The 17,039-nt window shown below is 31.5% G+C and overlaps 1 protein-coding gene across 1 annotated transcript; it reads left to right on the top strand.

Moving 5' to 3' along the window:
* The first annotated feature begins 15,439 nt into the window (after window positions 1-15,439).
* On the top strand, window positions 15,440-16,743 carry LOC105623437 (baculoviral IAP repeat-containing protein 7-B-like). Its single transcript, XM_012204830.1, has 2 exons — window positions 15,440-16,246; window positions 16,387-16,743. The coding sequence occupies exons 1-2, from the start codon at window positions 15,440-15,442 to the stop codon at window positions 16,741-16,743; spliced, it is 1,164 nt and encodes a 387-aa protein (XP_012060220.1).
* The last annotated feature ends 296 nt before the right edge of the window (window positions 16,744-17,039 follow it).

The raw sequence follows: 17,039 nt of genomic DNA, 5'->3' as shown, positions 1-17,039 counted from the left end.
AATAATAAAAATTAATGTGTGAGTGGTTACCATTGTATGTTTTACAATAAATACAATAAATACAAGTTCATTGAATTGTTTTAATTGTCAATTATTAAATTGTACGAACATTTATTTGATAAATATATCAGAGAGCTTTCAGTATATGTCATTCCAAGGGATTTTTTTCTGAAAAAGGAACTGTCGAAACTCATTCATCAATTTGAATGGGTTTTGCACATGTAGAGCTAAAAAAATATTTTTTTACCTGCTCAATATTTACAGGTCAAATGAATATTTTCAATGAATATTTTCGAAATTATGGAGGAGTAAAAAAATATTTTATACAAAGTTTTAAATTACTTTATTCTCTTAATGACGATATTTATGTTTTTTTAAAAATGTTAAATATTTTAATTTACTCTTATTCCCAAAGATTATTTTGATCCTTAAATTTTAAAATAAACAAGTAAAAAAATGATCTAATATTTTTTGTCCTGTACAGTGATGTGCAACATGCGATCCACCTATAAATATTCGATGACTCGTTGGTCTTTTTGATTCCTGGTATCAGTGATCTGCTGTCTCACTAGATTTTCTAACCGACACATTAAGCACAATAATACGTCTTTTGTTAGCATAAAAATAGTCTCACATATGTGTTAACAAAAAATTTTTAATTAATAAAAATTAATAAAATTAATAAAAAACATTTTTGTGTATATATACACGAAACATTTTTTCTTTAAGTTCAATTAATATAAATATGAAGTACTATCCTTTTGTACACGTAAATCCCTTGGCTATCGAAAATATAAAATCAATTTATTTCGTAATAAACATTATGCGCAACATTAACTCGCAAGATTTTATCTACTTTCGAAAAGCCTTCTGAAAATGATTTAAAAAAAAACTTATACGCATATTTTATAATATATCGAAAATCCATTAAAATCGATGAAAAAGATTTTCTCTTGAGAACTGATGGAAAATTTATTATATAGATACTGCAGAATGCTTAACTACGCCTTAGTATATATCTGCGTCTTAGTACGTATCTAAATGAGATAATTAGTGCGAGTATAAATAGGATAATTCCTACTAGTAGATGATGTCATCATTTGTCAATGTGATGTAATGATATATCACATTAACTTTTGCGTTTTAACTTTTGAATTTTCCAAACAGATATAGAAACGCTTTAATACGCAGAAGAATGACATAAAGGATTGCACAATTTCCTGTAATAATCCGAAATAAAATATTCCATTCCCCATGAGTTGCTTTAACGTCAATTTGCGTGTAATACGTATGAAAATCGATTATAAAACTGTGTGATTTTACGTAATTTCATTCTACATTTTTATTGTATGCTAGTTTCATATTAGATATAATTTAATTCGTTATGTACAGAGTGCGTCACCAAAATCCGGACAAATTGAACAATTTCTTTAAACAAAATGTTTTGAATGAAAAATTAAATATTACAAAAAATTCTTTTACATGGCACTTGGGGAGGGATCCCTGTAGAGCACAATTATTATATCTCCCATTAGCTTGAATGACGGCCTCTATTCTCGGAAATGTTCGCACGCATGCTAATGTAGCGCTGTCCATGCCATACGAATGCTGCCTCAATAGCGGTCCTTAATGACGTCACATTGGGATGCCGAGATTTGTTTGTGACTTTTCAACTACGCTCCATAGTAGTCCAAGGATTTAAATCTGGGTTTAAATCAGGAGGCCAGAATGAGAGCCGAGGCGAGCAACACTATATTAAATATGTAATATGATTGAATTAATCATATTTATGGCTAATACTTCTAATCTTTTTTCTCGTGTACGAATTCATCATAGTACATATAAACCGAGCGTTGAGAAATAGAAATAAGAAGCTCAAGTAAAAAGGACACATAGGTCAGATTCAACATATGGTCACCTAAAGATTCAAAGGTTACCATGAGATTCATGAATGAATTTTATTAATAGATGTTTTGACGTACACATACACAGAACCTTCAGTTCCCAGCGCACTTTCTTCAAAAGATCTTTTTGGGAACGATCTCCTTTGGAGATCTGTGTTACATGGGAGGTAACCACATATATTGTAAAAACAGGCCTTAGGTTGTGTTATAATAACGATGATTATAAACGGTTGAAGTAAATACTAGTTCATAGGATTTTGTTAGTCATGCGCTTTCTTTCGTTTTCTTTGTGCGCAACAAGAGAAAAACGTACAATTACGAAATTCTTAGATGTTTCGCGCATATAATGTATCATTTTATTTTTTGTTAATATATTCGGTGAACGAAGATAAAATAATCGTGCTTGAAATCAAATGTATTCCTTTTCTATGTGAATTTACCTATTCAAATAACTACTCGATCACTGGATACATGTTACATTCGCAACATACGCGAAATCGTATGAATGAACTCACGACGATGAATGACTTCATGTATAAAAAAAATATTTAAGAATAAACACTTACACTTTTTTCATTTCTAGTCTCATTTCGTTATTTTTTGAAGTAAACATTTTTTGTGTAATTGCCGTAGAGCAATTTCCATGGTCAATCTTGTATAGTTTTCCCTTAAATTAATATACAAAACTAGAGTCATATAACCAACAACGAACAATCTCGTTGGATTTAAAATTAATGGCCGACCCTTTAAGTCAACAAAGCGGCTAGCCTGCTTACCAAGCAAATGAATCGCATTCAGCGAATTCAACAATGAATGAGCATTCGTTGTTATTGGTGTATCCTTTTTAATCATTCAATCAAAATTTTAGATTTGGAAGGATACATCAGTAGCAACGACCACTCATTTAATGATGAATCTGCTGAACGCAATCAATATGGAACTACCTCAATGATCTAGTTTCCACCGAATCAGAATGTAAGAACCAACCAACAGTCGAGCATTCCCCTGTCGTTCGATTGTAGTTGATTGGCTCCATTCTGATCCGGTGGAATTTAAACTCTCGATGACGAAAACTGATTCAGCGGAAAAGATCAAAAGTTTAATCAATTCTTTTAATCTTGTGTGTATAAATGTGTTTAACCGTGTGTGTATTGAGCCTTTTTTTATCCGAAATGTAATTCTCTCGCCTTCTTATCTTCCGCTTTTCTTTCAGCCAAAAAGTCTTTACTTTAAAAAAATTCCTTTACTGTAGGTATAAATCTCAATTTCTGAAAATCCTTATTCTTATTCTTAACAAGTTTTTACAGATTTTATGCAACACATTCTTCCTGCTTCTAGTAATATGCAGTCGTATGTTCATAACGACATAATTGCGTAGCTTTTTTACTATATTTGCGCAATTGTCGTTATAAGTACGATTGCATAACGAGTTACAAAATTCCATTGCAGTGAAAATACGCTCCGTGAAAAGGAAGCAAAAGAAGATCTTTTGAATGTTGCTTTTTGTAGTGAAATGGACATAAAAAGCTAGCTTTTTTCGCTGCATAAAATTGCACTTTAATATAGGCGCCGCGTCATTCATGCGCGAAAAAAAACGGTTACAATTGCCATAACAAAAAGTCGCTTACTACATGTTTTTATTACAAGAACTAGTATTATTGTAATAACCGTGTCATATTGGCATATCTTAATGATCAACGCGATGCAACAAATGCTTTAAAGCGGTTTTAATTGGTCATTTTGTAAAAGTCTTTCTTCTAATTGATCCATCAAACGCTTCAAAGTATTTGTAGCGAGTTTTTGACCACAGCCTAAGATGTGGCTTACGATTATCATAATTAAATGTATTAGATGGGCGAAAATTATCATTATTTCCGGTTGTGGCGACTGAAGTGTTTTTCTTGGTGTGACTATAAAAATAATATTATATAGAAAATAATATTATATAGTTATACTGTTGCCAAATCGGTTCGAAATATTGCCTCGCACGAAATGCAAGAGATCTGGATTCGACTCCCGACCGAGTCGTTTTCGTTTGAACTACATACGTTTTGAATTACATTAATATTAAAATCTTGCTTATTAGTCAATTTTATGATGTAGATGTGATGATCGAGACTTAAAGTATTTAATTTTTTGTGGTGTTTCTGAAATTTATATGTGGCGCAATTATCTATATAAAAAGCATCTTCTGAGAATTCGTAATCATTCGCGATTGCGTGTCGATCAAATGCGCAGAAATCTCGTGGGCGTATATATTTAGATTAAGCGAATAAGATAAATTTTGGAAATGTCACGCTTAATCTATTAAGTTATGTGATAAAATCATGTGATAAGATAGTAATCCTTTTTAAAGATATTTTTTTTAGGTATAGTAGCCTGTTTATACCTGCTCATGAGAACTGATACATTATCATAAGATATCCTGTACATGAAGGGGATTTCGTAAATGGTTTTTGTAAGATTTTTCCGGGAAAATTGACTTAAATATTTATCGGTACATGTGCGCTCAGAACAATGACTGAGTGCTCGAGCTCTTGTTTGATCTGTATTTTTAGATCTAATGAATTACGCCAATCAGATGTAACCCAGTCATCAATATCGAATCGAAGTCAATTTGATGATTTCGATGTCAAATCGACGATCAATTTGATTCCATTGTTATTTCTCATTGGGAAGAGCTCACTGAGCGCTGCTGAGCTCTTGTAATTGTCGATCCGCAATATGGAAAATTAAGCTGAAAATGAACCGAAAAGTCCATCATGTGTCGTGCTCTGATTTATAATTAGTAGTAAACTGTTTGTCATCATTTTAAAAGTCAGCACCAGCCAGTTTTGACTTCAAATATTCAAGGACGCGTGCATTTATTTAATTATGCTTTGACTTACGAATTGTATTCGACAGAATGAACAACATTTTCAATAATTTAAAGTAATAAAATTTATCGTGTGTAAATATAGTTGAGAATATCGATCATTTTGATATTAAAATAACGATCGACAAATAACGTCAATTTACTACCGTCATAAAAAATTTTATTGTACGTTTTCGATTTTTTATGTAGGTTTGTTTTTCGTAGAATCATCTCTTTTCCAGTGATACCTGCACTAATTATAGAACATTTTGTACATAAAATTGGTTTAACATTTGGTTCACTGCCACATATGTGTGACATATCGATTTGTTTGAACAGCCCGGCGACAGCGTCACATATATTTTGTGACATTGTTAATTTTATGATGCCGTTTTATGATCATGCAAATTTACTATAAAGAAATGAAGTTTGTTTTTTGAATATGTAAAAGTATTGCAAGAAAAGCTCTGTAGAGGTGTTTTTTCTTCAACCAGATCGCTGCTGTGATGCACGTGTTAAGGCCCGGTTTCGTTAATGTAAGCTTAAACTTTAACTTACAGCTTTTTTAATTCTTAGAAGTAATTAGAGTAATCTATAATTTGTATGAAACAAGCATGAGGAATTCAAAGATTAATCAATCAAAGATTAATCTTCCGTATAACATTTTTATTTTTCGTCCAAATCTAATAAATTTTTGAACTTTAGATTTTTATATTGTGTTCTGAATTATATATTATACATAAAAATCTAAAAAAAAAATTCTTACATACTTGTGAAAACTTTAACAACGAGTTTTTACTATCATAAAAGTTAAATTGTATTTTCATTTTTTTAATGGATTTAAATCTACTAAAATAAATCTACTTACAATAAAAAAAGTTGACTGTATAACACATTGTCGGTGGAACATTAAAAGAAAAAAAGAGAGCAAAGAAAGATTTGAAAAACGATCGAAAGTTTCATTTTAGACAATACTGGAAATCTGCGGAATAAATGCGGAATATTCTATTTTTTTTAAGTAGTCCATATAGAATTTTCTGGATTTTAGAAACATGTTGAGTATAGAAACTTATTTCTTTCTTCTTATTTTTAGTATGCATTTCTGTACTTATAGGTCACATTTTTATTCCTGCGGAAAAAATGGAAAATAAACCAAAAATAATAGATCCACCACAGAATAGTCACCCGCAGCGCGAATGTTGTTCGATACAAAACTTTAGTCACACTTTATCTTAAGAAAAGTTCGCATTTCTTTTCGATCCTTTTGTCGTATATCGATCCCATGGGAATGTGTACGGCTTTTATTCACGAAATTTTGCTTCCAGTAAAGCAGATTGTATACGACAGAATATTTATTTGGAAAAAAATTATTTATCTTTTCTATTGTAGATATTCTAGACTTATAATTTTTTATTTAACTTAAAGACAGTAATTTATTGAATAATATACATCAAGTTTATACGATCGACGGCGACGTTCGGTCAGACATCTTTTTTCAAAGGCCAATATCATGAAGGAAACTTTCAAGCTTTATAACTCGAAAAGTACTTAATGAAAAATAACTTTATTATAATGTTTTGGAAAGCTTTTTACACCAGCTATTAAATTCTGGCATCAAAAATAGGATGTTCCATAAAAAAAATCGATTTGACCTTGACCTGACCTTGATGACATCACTCATGATCAAATTAATAAGATAAATAAATAAAGCATTTTAAACTACACAACTTTTGTATAAAATATTTTTCTCAGAAATGTTTACTTTTCAAGATATTTAAGGGTCCAAGACTTTTCTTTCGAATCTGTATATTAATATTACTTAAAATTAAGAAGATTATCTTTCGTTCTAAACAAAAAATACATCAGAGAAGCTTAGGTAACAAAGATATCTTTTTCAATTTAAAACTTATTTATTTTTTAAGATAGATATTCTCATAGCAATAACAATATAATAATTTATTTATTGTTTTTTGAGAAGAATTCATATTTAAAATTGAATATTATTTTCGGCTAAAATATTATAAACAAAATAAAGAAAAAATCAATTCAATCAACACCGATATAAACTCTTAAACGTTATAGTACGTTTGATTGATTTGAAAGGTGAAAGGTGTAAAATTTTGAAGAATAATTTTTTCTGCCTTGGCATCACTGTGCGATGTGGCACGTATATTCAGTTGATTGAGCAACCGCGTATCGGAAATTCTTACATCCGAAATCTTCAATGGGATTTTGCTCGCAGTCGCGGCCCATCTTTCTCGCCGCCACTGCTGTGCGCATGTGCCAACCTTCCACGACTGTTAGAGCCGTATCAACACGTATCAATGCCCTGAGTAGATACGGCGAGGAAATTACTCAAATTCCTGCGTTGATCGTCACTGCAGATGAAGCGTATTGAATTTATTTTCGATATTCGATATTTTTCCTTTGAACTCCATAAACGCAACGTTAAAAGAAATATTATGTATTTTTTTCTCGTGTTTTGTACTTTTGTATTTCAGAAAACAAAATCATAATAAGGACATTAAATAGAAGTTATTATAGGAAAAATCATAATATTATCAGAGATACTTTTAACGATCATTTTGTGATGAATTCTTGATATGATAATAATTTTGTAAAGTGATTTTTCTTTAATTAAAAAATTCAAGATTAGTGTCATTAGATTTGTTGACTTTCGAATAAAAATCTTATTTTGATTTGAGATTAGATGGAGAAAAACTATATAATTAAGTAACATATTAAAATAATATAAAAATGTCGAGGGCAAAATTATTTTCTAAATTTTTGGAATGGAATCTAAAAGGAAAAATGGAACCAGTTTCGAAGAAACTCTAATTTTAGAAAATATTTATAATTATATATATAGTGGCAACCATTGCATATCACTTTTGTATGAATTAGTTTTACATAATAATTAGATTTGCAGTAAAATCTTATTCTCAGAATACAAATCATATGTTAGGAGCAAAATTTCATCAAAATAAAATTAAGACTCTAAGAACGAGCAACAATAAATTCCATTCGTATTTCATAATATTAATTATGAAATAATTAAAAACGATATTAAAATACAATTTATAAAAAATTTACCAATATATACCTTTATAGATAAAAAACAATTGGATTTAAAAAAGAATCTTTTTAAATAAAATACACATATATTTTTGGATGGAATAGATTCGTTTTAAACTAAAAAAACGAAAAATTTTTAATTTGTTCCCCACAACTTATTAAAAATCATGTATTGTGGAATACACACAATTTCTGATAGGTTGAAATTCTTATTCTTTGTTGTCTGTTCCTTTTTATTTATTGTGCAGAGCCCCTTAGTCTCTTGCTTTCGAAGATGAAGGCAAATAGTGAGCGAATCGGCAATAAAAGGAACAAAAGGGAGAAAAACACAAAAGCAATGTAAGAAGTAAGGGTGAACCGGATTACGATAGCCGAATAGCCGATTGTTGGTGACGATGACCTCATTTAAATACTCGGTAAAGGTGCTTAATTTTTCATACTACTAACGCTCATTTTTAGCGTCAAAATAAATCAAAATTGATGCTTGATATTCGTTAATTTTTAACTCGTGATCTGGTTTGACGCTAAAAATAAGAGTCGAGCATAAAAAGTACCTCAACTCATAGAGTATATTATCTCTCCCTTTAACCCTTCGTGATCACACATGAGAATTTTATATTGGCCATACAGGGGACAAAATGACCTCATCATTTTAATTGATTATCATACTTACAGCTTTTATTTTTTAAAATCACAAAAATGATGACTGAAACTAATGACATATTTTAAACATTGTAGAACATAGAAAAACAATGACTAAAAAAATTTTTTATTTTAACATATTTAAAAAAAATCGCAAAAACTAACGTCCAAGGAACAATATGCAGTAGAAAGAATGAAAAGCCTTATTTTAAACTTTGGATAAATGGCAGTTTAAGTCCCGTTTTAAAAAAAAGATCTTGAAAATATAAAGCCTCATATCTTTTTGAGATCCCCTGGACTGACCACGAAAGGACGAAAGGGTAATCTCACTTGTGGACCTCGTGGCGATCCGACCCTGCCTTAAAATCCTTGCTCGCGATTCGCCCAGACGCCATTGACGCCAATGGCGTCACACCCATTGAGAGGAAGAGAGGGGGAGGGGGATTACAATATACAAGTTACTACCGTTAATACTACTACCGGCAGTGCCGGCCATTATAATACGATACGGCCGCGTTATAATACGATATTGTAACCGAGCAGAGAGAAACTAGTATAAACGCCTCTCGGCCTTTTGTAAGCCGACTGTGCTATACAGATAGTTCGTTACTTTCGAGATAGCTTGACTCAAACTGTGCAGGCGACGCCGCGGCGACTGGCGGCGACTCGAACAAACGTCAGACAATCGTGGCATAGAAGGAACGCCGAGGTCGCTGAACAGCGAGCAGTGAGCAGCGGCATCTCCGGCTCTTACTGGAATTTATATCGTAAGCGCTTCAACGGGCAGACAGACATATCTTGCCTGTCTTATCCGTCTACCGCGTGCCTCGTGTGAATCTCGTCCTCAAGTACAACGGGCGACTATTCGAACGAAACCTCCCGCGCGGTGCAACAACGCAACATTCGCAAAACGACACGACTCGCGAAACAAGACGGTTGCAAAATCGATGGAGAGAGCGGGTTGGAACGGATCGAGCTGAGGGACAAAGCTGTGGCGTGGAAGTTGCGTGGAAAGACAAAGCCAAGCGTAGCGGTTCACGGCAATCTGATCGCCCAAATCGATTCTTGGGTACGTTTTTTCACAATGTATCATAATATATCACATTCTTTGATAACTAGTAAAAAAAAAAGAGAATGCTACTTTCTCTTCCTTGCGTTTCTTTTACCATCTGCATGAACGCTTGCCTGACGCTCATGCGAGAAAGTAGTACGGACGGTTGAAAAAAAACTGAAATATTAAAATAGCCGAGAATTCGATAAGAACAGTTGACCATGACAACTGATAAATGCCTGAAATTCGATTGCCTTGTTTGTTTACTTGTCCTCTCCCATTTATCATTCCTCTCTCCCCTCCTCTATCTTTCCCCTATCTCCCCTACCTTTTTATCGGTACCTTTTGACGCAGTGCTGCGCGGCGTCGTTTATTATCTAACGCTGGGCGGGTCTGCAGGAAGTAAACCACCATGTAACGGGAGAGGAATAATTTGTAGTCAGAAAAAGAAAAATTAGTTTGATTAATACAAGGTTTAATTAGAATCACAATTAAAGACGTTTTCCAACAAAGAGATAGTGTAACACAGTGAACGTTGGCAAACAATAAGAATGTTAATGATTCACTATGTTATATATTCCTTGTCGGAAAACGTCCTAAAATTAATACAAAAAATGAGCTAAAGCTAGATGCTTGTCTAACTTTTAAAATAATTTTATTCGTGTAATAATAAACATTTTTTTATTAGATCCTCTCCAATGTTTAAACATATTCATGTATCTATTATTCAAATATGATACAATAAATGTGTAATAAAACGATCAGCCATTAAATAAATTTAAAAAAAGAAAGAACGGTCGCCTTCAGCAGAAAAAACTAATCGTTTAGTGATTTTTTAATGTGATTGGTTCTTTAGATCTTTGGCTTTAGATCTAAAGGCAAGAAATGAGTGCATTCAGAACGACAATCACTCACTAAGCTTTTATCTATTTGGCATATTTCATTAGATCTTAAAAATAAATATCCAATTAACTGATCAGTTCTCTCTGCTAAACATTGACAATTAATATTTGATATGAAAGAAATCTTTAGAGAGAAAGCGAGTAATTTGAAACTGAATGTTTTGCCTTTTATACACTTGATTCTTTGAATTAGGTTTGAAAGGAATATTTTCAGCTAATTTCTTATGAATCTAATCTCGATCAGTTTATATGAAGAATAACAAATGAAAGAGATACAGTTGCAATAAACTGACTATCATTTTCAAAATTTCTATCAAAATTGACTAACAATTCTTTTGCAAATGAAAATAAGATATGTTGCAAAGCAAAATGATAAAATCGAGGAACAAAGAATTTCAAGTAGATATGAAATTTAAATAGATGACAAAACGTAAAATTTAGCACAATAGTGTTGTTGTTTGTTTGGAACATAATAGCTGTTCTTTGTTGCTCCACAATCTATTACTGTATTTATTGTTAATCTAAAATGAAATGATGGATGTCCCAGAAGTGCAAAGGGGATTTTATAAAAAAATAAATCGAAAATGTTGAATAAAATTTTTATATAAAACTTTATTTTCCAAATAATAGTTAAATGTGTGCATTTATAAACATTACGTAAAAAGATACTTTGGGGATACACAGTAAAACAAAATGATTTAAAAAATATATGTATCAAATTTTCTACATTTTCAACTTATTTTTCATATAGAATCTCTTTTTTAATGGCTTGTGCCATTAGTTGTGTGGGACATTCTGTAATTAGATATTAGAGAGAAAAAGAGAAAATAAAAAATTTATATAGAATAAAAAATTAAGTATATTTTTTAAAAAAATTAAGTATATAGAATTACTGATTCATTTGAAAAATTTATTTTATTTCATAAAAATTAATTTATGAAAATTTAATTCAAAAGTCCGTACGTGAAAAACCTCACATACTTTTCTTTCCCTTTTCTACCTGCTTCTTCAATCTTCAAGGTAAGGTTTGGAGCCTTTTAAAGGATTGTCTTTTTTTCTCGACTTTTTTGCTTCAGTCTTAATGTTTGTAAACGAGGATATTGACCTCTTGCCTATTATTTGAATAGACTCAAAGAATAGTATATTTTCTTTGACCCCAGACAAAAAGTCCTACTAAGGCTACATTCCAACATAATTCTCCGAAGAAGATTTTACTTTATATATATACTATATAGTATACGTTATGTATATGACATATTTCGAGTAAAATTTTCCTCGGAGAGGAAGTTTTGGAAAATAGCCTAAATTGGATCGATTTATGCGAATAATGTCAGTACTTTGACCTCTGTGAATATCTTGGTATCTTGTAAGGTTCAAAAGAAGTAGCTGAGAGTTGTATATTGCGACTTTGTGGCTCCTAAGAAGAATTTCTATTGCCTCACACGGATAACGTGTTTCTGAATCAAATTACTGTTTCATTCTATATCCGAGAGGATAAGATAATGTGAGTTATCATATTTGGATTGTCTATATTTTTTGATAAGTCGTTTATCATTATCGGGGAATCTTTAATAAGAGATATGGCATTTAACACCGTCTAGATCATTCACTTCCATATATTATCTTCGAGATATACGGGAGGTTTACTCCTGATTTCGTTGATGTTAGCTGATCGCTTTTAACAAACATTGACTGAATTAAGAACTTCGATGTGATTTCTTTGGATTTTTTATTTAGATATAAAAGTTAAAAATAAATTTTTCGCGTTTTCTGTATCTCTTGAATCTCAGATATTTTTATATTTAACGAAAAAAAAAACGATTTTGCTGAAGATCTGTATCTAAAAATTTAGATACAGATCTGAAAATAATTTTGTTGGATCATCAAAATTTAACAAGGACCTAAATTCAGACCTGATTTTATTAGAACTATATTTAAAATTTTTAATTCATGCGCACTTTAATAAATAATTCATATAGAACAATTAATTTTTTTTCAAAATTTTTGACTATTTTTCTAACATATACATTATTATATAAGTACATAGATTAGATCTCAGATGATATCGATAGAATTAAATAATTTCAACAAATAAATAAATTTTAAACTTTGATGTACATTATAATGTACATAGTTTGAAAGATTAAATCAACGGAGTCCGACGTTTAGATTCGGACCTTTCAATTGTACAACTAACGTACCTAACTAAACTCACATAAGCAACGTTGCCAGTTCTCTAGCAACTGGAAATAATAAAGAAGACGCGAGCGTCTAAAGGTTTTGCGTCATTGTAATTCTCTGAAGTCTGAACGATAAATGTCTCCCCGGTATAGTATGACGTTGACATCAATGTGTCATTTTGCGATTAACACGAAATATTGCAAAACAGATATGGACTTTGTGCATTTATTCTCAGATTTATTCGCTGATTGATTCATAACTGACTTCAGCAAAATTAGTAAGAAACGATGATACGAATAAAATGAGAGGAAATTTTTGTGGAAAAAAACAGAATTCCCAAATAGAACCTGAAGATTAAAAACTGAATAGCAAATAATGATTATTATTGTGTCTAATTTGAAGCGAGTTAGTTGAAACTAAGAATAAAGAAAGAAATCCATGAAGACATCTAATCGATTCTTAACCAATAGATAATTGCATTCTAAATTATGACTCGAGAGTTTTGTAACGACACCCTATATATCGTCACAGTAACGGATCAATTCTAAGTAGAATAAGACTCGCAAGACATGTTCTTGTAAGATTTGTAAATTGAAGATTAGAATTCGACTAATTAGAACAAAACGAATTAAAATTAAAATTATCAAATTAAATTCTAATCTTCAATGCAATGTGACACAGACATGCGTCTACGTTGCAAGGCCATTTTTTTCTGCTGGAACGCCAACGCATGACGTGCCTCAGCTGCAACAAATAAGGAGAGAAAAGACATTCCCTAGAGACATTGGCGAGACAGATATCTGTATTGTATCTGTGTTAAACAAAAGGTTAAGTCGTGTTAAGTTATGCAAGATACAATTTCATGATACCATGACCGAGACATTTCCTGTCGATACGCTGTCGCCAGATATTCTGTGGAGTTAGCAACACCCAGTTCTTTCTCTTTCTCGAGTACGGTATTTTAACAACATTTCACAAGACTGGTAGTCTGAGGTTGGCTACTTTTCAACTTCCCAAATTTTCCGATTTCGATTAATTCTGATTTGTCAATTACCCTTCAGACTCTCTCCTGACTCATCGACTGCAGACTACCGACTCATAATAGATCCGGACTTGTGGAATGTTACAGAACCCAAACTTAAAATCCAGCAGGCTCTCTCTGATAAAAACTATGTCCGTTGCAACACTGTACTTATTTCGTGTGACTAAATACTTTGGTTTGTCGATACTTTTTAATGTGAGAATTCACAAAATAATTCTCAAATATTTTTAGCTCGTCGATTTGAAATTTCTACTGTACTAAACATCATTAAGTATTTTTAATAAAGTATTTTTCCGTTTCGAAATTTTTCGAGATTTATCATTTTATGACAAATTAGGAGAAATAGAAAAAAATTTGAAAATATTTCTCTCGCTGTTCCAAAAAGAGCAGGTTTCCTCGAGATGGAATGAAGACCGGGGCACATTTATTGCCTGCAGACGGTCCTACCGTTACAATTCACTCCGTGGATACGCGTCGCGTTCCTGTGTAATGTAATAAGACGAACAGAAATAGAGGTCGCGTTAGCGGCAACATTGCATTCGATGTATGTACCGGGTGTCGCAGCTGACAGCTATAAGTCTTCCGAACGCATTGCTAGTTTATAAGAAAGTCGACTTTCTTATTGATAGCAATGATTTTGTGACTAGATTACATTCGCTATAATATATATATATATATATGCAAAAATGATTAATGAATTTGCATGTATATACTTATAGAGGAGACATTTATGGCATATGTTTCCTGTTTAAAATATCGATTCAAGTATGCCATGATTGATTGCTTGTTCAAAAATCTTATTATATTATATCATATTTTATTAACATTCGTGTGAAGTGTAAAAAATAATATACCCCAACAATTATTTTAAAGAAATTAAAGAAGAAGTTTTGCGCTTATTTTAAAAGAAATTTTCAAAAGAAATATAGAATATTATCAATATCTTAATTTTAATTGTAAATCGTCAAAGAGAAACAATGAAAATTGAGATTGTAAATCTCCTATGCAAGTAATTACTTTAAAAAAATATTCAATTAATTATTTGTATTATTCATTATTGTTATATATTATAATTATTTATTTATATTATTATCGCTATTCAATATTGATATATATTAAACTACAAAAGCCATCTCGATGTGTTTTCAGACGTTAGTATTTCTTAAATGTTCAACAGATGTGAATATTTAAACAGGAAGTATGTATCTCGAAGGTATTTTATACCTGATGAGCTTCCTTTAGTCGTAAAATTAATGCCTTTAGTCTTTTATACTTTTTATTGGCATTTTGCACAAAAAGAAAGAGGCAAGAAAAATATTTCAGATATTGCCTGTAATGTCCAGGCTATAATAGTTTTTAAACATCATACAGGATTTTAAAGAGTGTAATACTGCTCGTGGACAGCAAGAAGTTTAAATCAAATAAAAAATCCTTTGCCATTTTACAATTTTCGTAATAATTAATGAAATTAATTAATAAATGTCTGCTAATAAATCAATTGTCCACGATGTACTAATAGTGGTAACAAATTTAATCAAATAGCTAGTGAATTGACACAAAAAATACTCATATTAACATATTGTTGTTTTTTTCAATATAATTTAATATTAACAAGTACCAAGTAAAAGTGCAGCTTTTACTGTTTTTTTATCAATATTTTGTCTCAAATTGTATACAAATATGAAGTAAAACTTAATGAATTTTTATTATATAAAATTTCAGTATCTATTGACATTTATTTTTTTGTTACAGGTTCACAGGAAGCAGCTTTATAATTATATTACAAAAATGACTGAATATATCGAACAATGTATCTTTCCTCGAAATCATTTGCAACGAAAATCACCAATAAAGTCTCATATATTTATCGAAGAAGATGAAGTTGATAATGGATCATCGATGTCTTTAGATTATCGATTTGAATCCGCTCGTTTGGCCAGCTTTAAAAACTGGCCATGTTCATGGACAAAGCCAGAGGAACTCGCGGCGGCTGGATTTTTTTATACTGGCGAAAGCGACAAAGTGAAATGTTTCGAATGTAATATAGAAATATGCCAATGGCGGGAAGAAGACAATCCAATGGTTGATCATCAGCGATGGTCTGGAAAATGTAGGTTTATTCGTAAAATTCCATGCGGCAATGTGCCGATCGGTACGGATCCTAGCGCAATTCCGGCGCCTGTGCCTAAAGGAATGGATGTATGTGGACCTTATGGTTCAATATACATGCCTTTTTCCGGTCCAGATCATGAAGATCGAGAAATTGAAGAAAGAGTGAATTCTACATTAAAAGAGCTCACATCAAGACCGAAGCATCCCGAATACGCTAGTTATGCTGCTAGATTAGCGTCGTATGATAGATGGCCTAAAGCAATGTCACAAACTAAAGAAGAATTAGCAACTGCTGGTTTCTATTACACTGGAAGTGGCGATCAAACATTATGTTATCATTGCGGTGGAGGATTAAGGGATTGGGAGCCAAATGATGATCCTTGGGTGGAGCATGCCAAATGGTTCGAATACTGTCCTTATTTACTTTTGACTAAAGGAATAGAGTTTGTGAGCAATATTACGGGGAGAACTTATATCGGAGCAGTAAGCATTTAATAAAATATATTTGTTAATAGAATTATACAATTTGTATAATTAAAATATTTATAATAAATATTTTGATTATGAAATTGTGTTGAATGCAATAATAATTAATTCTAAATTGTTTTATTTTTCTCGCGTAGGAAAACATACCAAGTGCAGTTGATAAATTGAATGAAAAATTAGAGAAAGCTGATAGTGAGAGTACTGCCAGCGGAAGTTCTCAAAATTCAATCAGTTCTGAAGTAACTAATAATAATACAGAAGCAAGTGCTGTATCAAGTGAAGCTAAAAGCGAGGAACAATCTGTCCAATCACAGGGTGACAAACCATGCGACAAGGATGCAAGATTATGTAAAATTTGCTATAGTAGAGAAGTACGAATTGTATTTATGCCATGCGGACATTTATTGGCATGTGCAGAGTGTGCGAAAAATATGAAAATATGCGGCGTGTGTCGTAAGAATGTTGAACTTACTGTACAAGTGTACATCTCATAGTGTCTTTATCCTTGTGATAAACAATTGGATTCTGATAAAATTTTCTACTTATCATCATTATAAAGACTGACATTTTCAAGTAAAACTAAATGACATGACTCATGTAGCATACCGATTAGCAGGTACAAACTATATAACGTTGAAGCTCTTGTTAATAAAATATTAACTTTTCACGGTTATTATGGTCTCAATAGAAAGGATATTCTGTTGTAATATTAACAAGTGAATGTACTTTTTGTAATCGTTGTACAAGTAATAAATGTTCCTATATTTAAATATATATATATATATATATA

The sequence above is a fragment of the Atta cephalotes genome, assembly GCF_000143395.1.
Source record: "Atta cephalotes unplaced genomic scaffold scaffold00058, whole genome shotgun sequence".
In the NCBI taxonomy this organism is placed as follows: domain Eukaryota; kingdom Metazoa; phylum Arthropoda; class Insecta; order Hymenoptera; family Formicidae; genus Atta; species Atta cephalotes.
Note: the sequence above shows the minus strand (reverse complement) of the source record. Positions and strands in the feature narration are given on the sequence as shown.

Bases quoted from the DNA above. Each gene is read 5' to 3' on its own strand.
- LOC105623437 (XM_012204830.1), top strand. From the start codon at position 15,440: ATGACTGAATATATCGAACAATGTATCTTTCCTCGAAATCATTTGCAA. The intron at 16,247-16,386 runs GTAAGCATTTAA...TTTCTCGCGTAG, and splicing joins GGAGAACTTATATCGGAGCA to GAAAACATACCAAGTGCAGT.